The sequence below is a fragment of the Populus alba genome, chromosome 1 (assembly GCF_005239225.2).
Source record: "Populus alba chromosome 1, ASM523922v2, whole genome shotgun sequence".
NCBI lineage: Eukaryota > Viridiplantae > Streptophyta > Magnoliopsida > Malpighiales > Salicaceae > Populus > Populus alba.
This window is the reverse complement of record NC_133284.1, coordinates 23,051,494-23,063,681: the sequence shown is the minus strand read 5'-3', so window position 1 is coordinate 23,063,681 and position 12,188 is coordinate 23,051,494. Positions and strand designations below refer to the sequence as shown.

Genomic DNA, 12,188 nt, shown 5'->3' with positions numbered 1-12,188 from the left:
ATGTCAACTAATGGCAACCTTACTCCTCTCTCATACTCTGCGTCTTCACTCTCTCTCATCACTATCAACACTTCCAGCCAATTATCTTACAAACTCACATCCTCAAATTATCTCTCCTGGTGTGCAACTTTTCTCACCATTCTCATTAGATATGATCTAATAACATATTTGGATGACACTCTACAATGCCCTCCTACACTTGATGCAAACTCTTCTACCTCTGATGTGGCACTCCATGCACACTGGAATAGGAAGGACCAATTGTTGTTGAATGCCATTTTTGCTTCTATTTGTGAAGCAGTTATGTCCCTTATTGCTATGACCACTACAAGCTGTGATGCTTGGCAACATCTCGCTCGCTTGTTTGCAATCAAATCTTGGGCCAGAATTATGCAGTTGAGAAAAGATCTCACCTTTATTCAAAAGGGATCTCGCATGGTGTTTGAGTTTCTTCATGCAGTCATGATGATTTCAGATGAACTCTCGTTGATTGATGCACCTGTTTCAGATGATGATTTGACATTATATGTGCTTAATGGTCTTGGCTCAGAATTTAAAGATATGGTGGCTCCCATACACATGAGAGAAATTGCCTTATATTTTGCAGAATTACATGATCTGTTAATTGGTCATGAACATTATCTTAAACGCATGGATGGACAACCTTCTTCAAATCTGGTTGTCACAGCTAACACCTCTCAAAGGAGGTCATCAAATCCTCGTTTCAAACATAATAAAAATCATTTCAATTGTTTCAATATAGCTTCTTCCAAGAGGCCATCTGCTGTTTGCCAAATATGTGATCATCTTGGTCACACTGTCAAGAACTATGTTAAACTACAGTCTTCATCTTCTGCAAATTACACCACTTCTTCTACTCTATCGAAAGGCAAATGGCTTCTTGATTTCGCATCTTCATATAATATTACGTCTGATTTGGCTAATCTTTCCATCCATTATGAGTATGATGGTTAGGATGAGGTGGTCCTTGGTGATGGTACATGTTTGCATATTGCTAATATTGGTTCCACTACTATCTCCTCCCCTTCCTGCTCTTTTCATTTAAAAGAAACTTTACATGTGCCCTTCATTCATAAAAACTTGATATTAGTTCATAAGTTCACTCATGATAACAATGTAGTTGTTGAATTTCACCCTTTCTTTTATCTTGTGAAGGATCCGATAATGGGAGCGGTGTTCATGAGCGGCAGGTGTGAAGATTGTGTTTATCCTGTGGAACTATGTCCTCCCTTGTCTCAAGCTAATGTTGTCACTATAGCTGGCACACGTGCCTCCCTTGATCGTTGGCATCACAGGTTAAGACATCCCAATTCCAAACTTTTGTCCTCTCTTCTTCATAATTACAATTTACTTACGTCTTCCTCTCAGTCTTTACTGTCTTGTGTTTCATGTCAGTGCAATAAGTCACATAAATTGTCCTTTAGTGTCACGTCCCTTACAAGTCATGCTCCATTTGAATATTTGTATGCTGATGTTTGGGGTCCATCTCCGGTTCCTTCTATTGATGGCTATCGCTATTATGTACTCTTTGTCAATCATTTTACCAAGTATTGCTGGTTCTATCCTATGCATAACAAGTCAAATGTGTCTACTTTATTTGTTTAATTTGCAACCATGATTGAAAATCAATTCTCTAGAAAAATTAACTTTTATTCTGACAACGGTGGTGAATTTATCAAACTTCGACCTATCCTTGCTGCTCGGGGTATTAGCCATTTTACCACTGCACCACATACTCCCCAGGAAAATGGCACTGTTGAACATCGCCATTGACATATTGTCGACACTGGTATGACTCTTTTACATCATGCTTCAGCCCCTTCCACTTATTGAACATATACCTTGGCCATGACAATTTATCTTATTAATCGTCTTCCTATTGTATTACACTCATGTTAGAGTCCTTTTGAAGTTTTATTTGGACGAGTTCCTGATTATCATAAGTTGCGCATATTTGGATGTCAATGCTATCCTTGGCTTATTCCATATCATGCAAATAAGTTTCAATCTAAATCCTATCCTTATATCTATCTTGGGCATTCCCTCACCCAATATGCATTTCAATGTCTACATCTTAAAATAGGTAAAATCTATCTCTCGCGTCATGTCACTTTTGATGAAAGCATCATTCTCTGCCCCTCGGCCTATTGCCCCCTCGTGTCCTGCTCGTTCTCCTCCTTCTCCTGTTCCTCTTGTTTGCATGGTTCCATTGGATAACCCTACCCTCACATCTTTCGTGCCTGATGCTACAACACCCGTGACTCTGTCTCTTACACCAGGTATGGCTTCTCCTTCTTCTTTTAATCATTCATGCTCCTCTGCATCTCCTCTGCCTATAGAACCTGTATTGCCTACTCGCACTCATTCCATGGTCACCCGGGCTTAAAAAAATATCTTCTGTCCTAAGCAACTCTCGGTCACTACCAGGCATCCCCTTGCATTGCCATTATAACCCACCTGCGTCTCTCAGGCTCTCAAAGACCTTAGGTGGCGTAAAGCCATGGCAGATGAATTTACTGTCTTAGTCTCTCACGACACTTGGCGTCTGATCCCTCGACCCTCAGCTTCCAACTTAATTGGCTGTAAATGGGTGTTTAGGATTAAACACAATCTGGATGGTACATTGGATCATTTTAAAGCACGTCTTGTGGCTAAGGGATTTAATCAATGACTGGGTGTCGATTATACTGAGACCTTTAGTCCAATCATTACTGACCACCATTCACCTCATTCTCTCCATTGCCCTGTCAAATAACTGGCCTCTCAAGCAGCTTGATGTTAATAATGCATTTCTTCATGGTCAGTTAACATAGCAAGTGTTTATGCATCAACCTGCTAACTTCATTGATCAGTCCCATCCTCATCATGTTTGCTCTCTTCATAAGTCTATCTATGGTCTCAAGCAGGCGTCTAGAGCCTGGTATACTACCTTACGCTTTAGTATTCTTGCATTAGGTTTCTTTAATTCCAAGTCTGACAGCTCCTTATTCATTTTTAATCGAGATGGTGTTTTGCTTTATGTGCTGGTCTACGTTGATGACTTAATTCTCACAGACAATAACAATACATTTTTGCAGCATGTTGTCAACTCTTTAGGTGAAATGTTTTCTCTAAAGGAACTTAGTGATCTAAATTATTTTCTTGAGGTGAAAGTTATACCGGTTCACCAAGGTTTGTTCCTTTCTCAAAACCATTATATTCATGATCTCCTTACCAGGTTGAATATGGCTGGTGCTAAGACAGTTCACACCCCTATGGTCTACGAAGCTTATGCTTGATGATGGTTTAGCCAACTGTGATGCCACTGAATACAAGCGCACCATTGGCTCTCTTTAATATCTCTCGCTCACTCATCCAGACTTGGGTTTTGCAGTCAATCTTCTTGTTTAGTTCATGCACAAACCAATGGTGACACATTGACAACATGTTAAACGACTCTTGCACTATGTCAAACAGACCATGCATTTTGGTCTTTTGCTGCGTTGCCAATCCCACCCAATACTTCGAGTGTTCTCTGATGCTGACTGGGGTGGAAATCTTGATGATCGTAAGTCCACCACGACGTATATTTTTCCTAGGTAATAATCCTATTAGTTTGCATACTAGGAAACAAAAGATTATGGCTCGTTCCTCTATAGAAGCTGAGTATAGGGCACTTGCCACTGCAACTTCTGATATTGCATGGATAAAATATGTCCTTGATGAACTTGGTCTCATGTTACGTGAACCACCTCTCCTACTTTGTGATAATGTTGGGGCCACTCAGCTTTGTCTCAATCCCGTTCTGCATTCTAGAATGAAACATATCGCTATTGACCTTCACTTTGTCCATGACTTTGTTCATCGTGGCAACCTGCGTGTTGCTCATGTGCACACGGATGACCAACTTGCTGATTTACTGACCAAGCCACTTGCTTGGTCTCGTTTCACTTTGCTGCATGACAAAATCAATGTTGTTGATGGAAAGTCAATTTTGAGGGATCATATAAGGAAATCACCATAACTTCAGCTCATCAGTGATTTACTTCCATGTATAGCACCTTAATAGTTGCAGTCTTGTTTATGACTGTATATTTGTTCATTAAGCTCTTTCCTTATTCAGTCATAATAATTATATTATATATAGACTGTTATAATGTAACATAATTAAGCTTTTGCATTAATTCATTTGTAATAATCCTTTTAGGGTTGCCCTCTACCCGAAAGGCAATCCTCTCGTGTGAAGAGCCTATCCCAAAAAGAAATTCAACTAGTGAATTAGAGAACTCATGCCGCCATTCAAGAGTCAGGGAATGGTTTCAATCACTTGATGAAGAGGTTCCACAGATTATCTGCGATATTTCTTCAATCACGGGAGTGTGCCATTAATTATTTGCATGCAAGCAACTAAGGGAGGTGTTTATAGAAGGATTATAAATTCTGCGTTGAGAAATGAAGAAAGACGAACTTGATTCTTCTAAACCACCCATTCCCCTGCACCAGCCCCCGAGGAAAAAAAGAAGATAAAAGCAAAACAAATGCTTGTAATTGAACCTTAAAATGGCATACATATATTTAGTAAGTGTCCAGGATTTGCAATTAACAATTATGCACGAGGAAAATATTTTCTTTGAACCCAAACACACAGTTGAAAGGGTTTGTCAAAATCCTCCACCCTTGATTGGCTAAAAGCCTCAAATCAAAAGTTTCCAAATCCCTGCAACCCAACCCGAGAAAATGAAGAAATATATGCAAGCAAATGAATTAATGCATGCACACACAACACACATGGTGTGTAGATAGCATGTTTGAGTTACGAGAAGCATTGCCTTAAAACCTTTAGGTTTATGAGTAAAAAAGAAATAAAAAACTGGTTGTTTGATAGACGGTCTATTTTTATGGTTAAAAGTTCAAATTCACTAAAGGAAATACCGGCAGACAAAAAGACCTCATCGATGAAATGACATACAGATTTTTTGTCGGTGATTATATTCATCGATGCAAATCTTGATGGAATGAAACTGATAATTTTATTTTATTTTTTGTGCATACTTTGTCTGTCAAGAAATCCATTAATAAAATTATTACTGACATACCATTTTCTAATGGATGAATTTTGTTTGTGAGCATGTCGGGAAAATTCATGCCGACAAACTGTGAGTTTAAATATAGACAAAACATTCCGTCCATCAATCAAAAAATTTCATAGTGAGATAGTGCTCCCATCAACAAGCGCACCAAAGTTGAAAACTATTGGCATTTGCTATTAACATGTTTTGTTGAAGAAAAAAATGTGGAAGAAAAAAAAGAGGATATGTTTCAAGGCACAACCACTCTATTAATTAGTAAAGATAATGCAGAATAGCAGATCCCTGACAACCAAAAAAGTTAAATGTACTTATTGCACTCTTACATAGACTTATTAAAGCATGCCATTGAAGGAAGTGATGATCTGTGCATGTGGAACTGAAATTCAACCTGTGCAGCAGTAGAAGAGTACTGTTCAGTATATCAACCATGCAGATGGCCTAACATATTCTGCTTGCTAGCAGTGATGCAAGGACCAGAAGTAGAGGCTCCAAGGTTTTAAAATATAAGTCAGACATTCGAACACGGTTTTTATGAACAGATCTATTTACACTCAATGATGGGAAGTGTCTATGATATTGTTGGAAAATAAATTTAATTCCAAGTGTAACAGAAATAAGAAAAATTGACTGAATTACAACCCAGTTTGTTGTGCAAGCTTTGCCCATTGTTAGCATACTCGCAGAGTCGACATATATCTGTGTGCATAAATCACTACCGTTAGCGGATAAACTTGTGCTTAAGGAGACAATCGTTAGCATAAATCACCGCAGGACTGCTACCAGTACATGTAAAATTAATACGTGTGCTTAAAAATGGAGTTCAAATATGAACAGAACGATAAAGAGTGGGAAATGCATGCTATTTAGTTCCATTGCCGAAGTCAAATATTATAAGATACTTCAAAGTCAAAAAAGAAAAGGTGGGGATAAAGCTTGTATTCTATTGCATATAGACAGAAACAGACAGTCCTCCACAGCGCCACCACCCCACCACCGACGCCCTCCACTAAAAGAGAAACCCAAAGCACACGTTCCTTTCTATAATATTCAACATCACCAAGCGAGAGGTACTAGGAATTTAAGAAGCATTTCAAAAACCGTGTCTCTTAATTACCTTTACAATTAATGCCTCACTTTTCAAAAACCTTGTCTTGTTACCTTGAAAATGCCTATATATAGGGTTACCACTTCAAGCATTTCCAGTCAACAAAACATACTAGTTTCTCATATAGCGAGTGACACGCATAAACATACAGATACATCGAGCCGTGAGAGTATAATCTGGAAATGGCAAGTCCAAGAGTGTTAGGGACTGCTTTCCTGGTCTTGCTCATTGTAGACCTCACCCTTGCTGCTAGGACACTGCAGGCAATCAGTGGAGGTGGAGGTGGAGGGCAGGGAGGAGGTGGTGGTGGTGGTTCTGGATCAGGACTTGGGTCAGGTTATGGTTCTGGGTCTGGATCCGGGAGCGGTGAAGGATATGGTGCTGGTGGTCGTGGAGGAGGTGGAGGCGGAGGCAGTGGCGGAGGTGGAGGTGGTGGCAGTGGTGGAGGCAATGGGTCAGGTTCTGGCTATGGGTCTGGTAGCGGCTCAGGCTATGGGTCTGGTAGTGGGATTGGTGGTGGTAAAGGTGGCGGCGGCGGCGGCGGCGGCAGTGGAGGTGGCGGCGGCGGCGGTCAAGGCTCTGGATCTGGAAGTGGGTCAGGCTATGGAAGTGGAAGTGGAAGCGGAAGTGGCGGTGGCAAGGGTGGGAAAGGAAGTGGAGGAGGAGGAGGAGGAGGAGGAGGTGGAGGAGGAGGATCCGGCTCTGGCTCAGGTTATGGTAGCGGGTCTGGTTATGGGGAGGGATACGGAGGAGGGAAAGGTAATTAGAAGCTTGCCATGAACACAGAAGTTACCTTGACGTCTTTTGAATTCCGGAATAAAATTATGGGAGCTCGCACATGCGTGCATGTAGTATGTTGACGAGCAATTACAACGGTGCATGCATGTCTACTTAATAAAATCACTTTTTAGAGTACATTTTACTCTAAAAGTATATTTTATAGATAATCTCTCCCGCAAACCTTAATAAAAAGTGAATATATCATTTCCATAAAAACAGGATTTCATCACAGAAAAGAACTTCAAATAAAATTAAAAGAACTGAGCTTGAGCTTTTGAAAACTGAAAAATTCTCCCAAGCACAACCCAAGACTTGCAGTGTTGACTTTGCATGCAGTAAAAGAACCATGTCTCATGTGAAAATAGCTTACGACGGCCAAAATGTCAGGCAGAGTTTTTGATCCCTCACCAATGGCGGCCAAAAGGCCTTTAGAATCTGCAAGGTGAATTTTATATCCAAAGGACCACCAGTAGGTCCGTTCAACAAATATTCTGAAAAGATATAATTTCAAGAAAACTATATATTGGCATTAATTTGCTATAAAATCATGGGAAAAAAAAAGAGAGAGGATATGTTTCAAGGCACAACTACTTAACTAGTAATTAGTAAAGATAATTCCGAATACATAGCAGAATATCCCCAATAACCAAAAAAGTTAAATGCACTTATTGCACTCTTACATAGACTTCTTAAAGTATGTGCATATGCATGGAAATCTGAGGCTGATGCTAACAACATTTTGAGGGCTACAATTGCTGTTTGTGACCCGGCTAGAGCAGGTAAAGCTCAAAACAAAAATGCTTTTCCTTCTCTTGTTATATATTCAAGTCTGCTAGTCACTTTGCTTTCCCAACTTTGATTGTTTTGTGTATGTTCTAGCCTTTTGAGTGTAGGCCAAAGATGAGATTCTTCAACATGTGGAGTGATTTCTTGTTTAAAGAAAAAAAATATTATAAGAACTCATTTTGATAAGGTTGTTCTTTGATTTGTTTTCTTATTATAAATCTCATATTGTTCTTCATAAAAAATCAACTTATAACCTTTTCGCATCATTTGTTCTACACTTAAAAGCTTTCAAGGATGGTATCATAAGTAGAAATCCAAGTTCATTTGGACCTCTGATCAAGCCTGCAAAATTGAGCCGAAATTCTATTTGCAACAGGATTCTCTGCTTTCACACTACATATTCAAATGAATATATCTTGAGCCTCAGTTATCAAAATCATACGATTCAAAAATCCAAAATAATCTATACATTCAGAAGTACAACTTTTATAAAGAATATCAGGTCAGATAAAATTATTTTGAAGGCAAAAATTTAGGCACAAGCTGAAGGACAAGATTGGTCTCCTGATCTGATGAGCAAACTAATGGTGGCAAGCATTCCATTATAGCTGAGAGTCTGACATAGCAATGATGGGCCTTAAAATGTAAAAAATGTGCAAATCAAGGCTCTAACATTCTATGAATTATAGAATATAGCTAGAATGATCGAATATTGCAAGAAACCAAGTCAGAAAAAAAAAAAGTTTAAGTTGTAGAGTATAAATTACAAAAAAGTTAAGACAACAGCATAATCAGTTTTCAACACAAATTTTGAGGGATCTAACCAACCTTAATTACCAGATAAAGAAAAAAGAATTAAGTAATATTAAGGACTCCCAATTAGGAGAAGAATCCTAACAAAAGATAGCAGCTGAGGGAGGGAATAAAACAAGCAAATCACGACAGAAACAACTCTCTTCTTCTTCTCTACAACATTCTTTTCTCTTTGTTTTTTGTTAATTTTTCAGCATCTATGAACTAAACTTTGGCTTTCGGTTCAAGGGAAATCGACACCATCTATATTATTAAGTTGTAAGAAGTAACATTATCATTGTAATTCTTTCACACTACAACACTTAAAAGTTCTAACGATGGAACTATTCTGTCGGTGTAAGATTAGCATTTCCTCGATAAAATTTTTACCAGCTAATTCCCTGATGGAAAACATCCGTCGACGTAGCGTTTGTCGGTAATTCCAAATTCTGTCAGTAAAAAAAAATCAAAAACTGATCACTACCACAATCTTTAGATTTATCGACGAAATTTTCCGTTGGTATTTGCACTATCATTTCGTTAGTCAAAAAATTACTGACGAAATCACCGACGGAAAGTCTCCGTTAGTGAATCTTTCATCGGTAATTTTTTGTCTGTTGGTAAGTTCATTGGTAATAAAAAAAATTATTACCGATGGATTTACTGACGTAAAAAGCAAGCAAATGTTTTTTTTCATTCCGTCGGTAATTCCCTCGGAAACAAACCGTATGTAATTTTGTCGGTAATTATTTATATATATATATATATTACAAAAATATAAAATAATTAAATTAATATTAATCAATACTCTATAATACTCAACAAATCAACTAAAAATTGATCTCATATAAAAAAAATCCTACAATAACATTCATACAATTATTAAGAACAAAACAACTAAAAATAAAATAAAAAACAAATACAGTGAAAACAACATGAAAAAAGAAGAAATTGTTTTCTTTACCTTAATGTAGTTGCAAGTGAAGCTAAGAAAAGAAAAAAACAAATAATTTCATAAAATCTACTAATTAAAAAAACTGAGAAGAAAAAATAAGAAAGGAGAAGAAGACATACCTGAGCATCGAGAAGAAGAGAAGGAGTTGAGGAGAGGAGAGAAGAAAAGAAAAAGAAGAAGACGATGACATACCTGAGCATTGAGGAGAAGAGAAGAAGTTGAGGAGAGAAGAGAAGAAGAAGAAGAAGAAGAAGAAGAAGAAAGGAGACGGGTTTGTTGTGAAATTAGGGATTCTAGGCTTTTTATTGGGGCGTTTTACTGATGGATAATTAAATATTAATATTTTTAATCATTCCATCGATGATTCTGTCTATAATATTTAATTTAAAATTTTAATTTAATAAAAAAATTTCAGAAACCACCAAGTATCACCGACGACTTTTCAATCTATCGGTGATTCCGTCTGTAATATTTAATTAAATTTTTTTAGAAAACCACCAAATAACACCGATGACTTTTCAATCCATTGATGATTTTGTCTGTAAAGAACAATAATTAATAGTGCAATTAGAAAGTGAACAGTTCTAGAGCTCTCTGTAAAATACCGACAGAATGTTCTGTTGGTTATTCCCTTTGTAATTAACATGATGAATAGTGTTCATAGTTTTCCAACGATTTTACCGACGGAATTTCCAACGGACTTACTGATGGACTAAATTTTTTCGGTAATTTCATTGGTAAAAATGGCACGCCATCATTTTTTTTCTTTGTTTTAATTATTTTTTTTCCCACTATAATTCCTTCAATATTTACCGAGGGAATATTTCCATTTGTATTTATCGATTTTCTGGTAGTGGATGGTTTTATAGACGGAAAATGCGCATAAAACAAATTCCCGCTAGAAATATACCGACATAATAATTATGTCTGTATTTCCAGTGGTAAATCACCAACATAATAGTTCTGTTGGTGAGCATGGCATATGCAATATATATTTTGCAACTCTTGATGAAATACCAACTGAATATGTTTGTTAGTATACACATCGATGATGCTGGCATATGCAGTAAATATTTTTCAATTCTTTGTAAAATACCGACAAACTACGTCCATCTAGAAATCTGTCAGTTGTGATTTAAAAAAAAAAATAAAAAAAATATTTAGAATAGATAATAAAAAATTATATAAATTAATAGTAAAAAAACCAATTATGCAAATAAAATTGTATGAAACATAAAAAATATAAAAATAAAGTTAAATAATATTGATCCAAATATTCATCACAAATTCAATGTGTTTCCAAAAAAAAAAAAAAATTAGAACAATGGCGGAGCAGGAGGAGGTGGTTGGTCGTTCCCAAGACCAAATGGCTAATAAGGGGGTGCACATGCATCACCTATATGTGATCTCATATCCATGATCATTTGGCGGAGATGTTCACAATCCGCCGAGAGTTGCTCGTATTTGTCGATGAGATGAGCTCCCAATGGTTAAGACATTATGGGTCATAAGCAAGTTCTCGGTCATAGTGTTGGAGAGCCCATACATCTGATTTTTATCGGGTCCACCAGATGATAATACCTCCATCCACAAATCCGAATCGAAATTCAGATAGGTCAAATGATCGTCCCCATATCTGTCCCTCAATCGACTATTATTGGTCTCTTGAAAATTAAAAAAGAAGTCATCATATTCAATTCAAGAAAATAAAAACTTATGAAATAAAATGGTTGAACGAAAATACCACGAAGTGTTGAGCACGGTTGTCAACGAACTGTTGCACCCCCTTTTGACATTCTTCACTTCACACGTGCGTCTCTAAGTAACAACAAGTTAATTAATGATATATTTCATTTAAATTAATCTTACCATCTATTTCGCATGTGCAGTAAACAAAACGGCGTCGCCAGTGTGCGTGGTCATCGAACCATGAATTTATTGGTTCTGATTATCGGCACCGCATTATGAGCATCGTGTGAACCGCTCAGACATCATGTGCTGAATATATTGTGGCCATTTATCCCCCGAGATGTATGGTAGTTTGAAATTCCTTCAAACAACCACGTCATTCCAGCCTTGTAGATCATTATCTCTCGCGTTTGTTATGGCTTTTTTTGTGATTCATACCAAAAATCATGCAGCCTACTTCCATGGTGAGAATTTAGATTTTAAAACATAAATTCGTAAAAAAAATACATCGTATTGTTTTCGATGTTACCTAGTTGCCCCGTAATTTTCTCACACCTTCCTCGCAACATTGTCATGCGCACTGTCCCCCTTGAATTTGTGTCGTGTATAAATAAGTTCTTTAAAATAAAAATAATAATTTACTAAAAATAAGCTGAAAATTAGAAATTAACACCAACCTGAAATCTATGAATCCATGCATCGATATAAGGTCTTCATTCAGGATGTTTGGAAACCTAACTCCATTGAAATAATGGAATCTCCATCAATGATTTAAACATCGATGTTATTACTTAGGCGGCCTCAATGTTTGTAAACCAAAAAATAAATTAAAATAATGAAATATTAATTAGTTGTTCATAAATTATGTTATAATTAAAAAAAAAAAACAACAACTAAAACCGAAACAAACTTACATTGAAAGGTCATCTTTCCAATGTGCCTTGTACTTACGGGCGAATTGATTCTTCTGTGAAGGCACACCAACTCTACA

General features: G+C 37.1%; 2 protein-coding genes across 2 annotated transcripts; both read left to right on the top strand.

The window, feature by feature from the left end:
• LOC140954696 (uncharacterized) lies at positions 1-4,024 on the top strand. Its single transcript, XM_073405198.1, has 8 exons — positions 1-970; positions 1,142-1,316; positions 1,446-1,542; positions 2,105-2,392; positions 2,492-2,639; positions 3,076-3,278; positions 3,478-3,568; positions 3,660-4,024. The coding sequence occupies exons 1-8, from the start codon at positions 1-3 to the stop codon at positions 4,022-4,024; spliced, it is 2,337 nt and encodes a 778-aa protein (XP_073261299.1).
• Positions 4,025-6,004: 1,980 nt separating this feature from the next.
• LOC118040910 (uncharacterized) lies at positions 6,005-7,191 on the top strand. Its single transcript, XM_035047991.2, has one exon. The coding sequence runs from the start codon at positions 6,378-6,380 to the stop codon at positions 6,960-6,962; it is 585 nt and encodes a 194-aa protein (XP_034903882.1). The 5' UTR covers positions 6,005-6,377; the 3' UTR covers positions 6,963-7,191.
• The last annotated feature ends 4,997 nt before the right edge of the window (positions 7,192-12,188 follow it).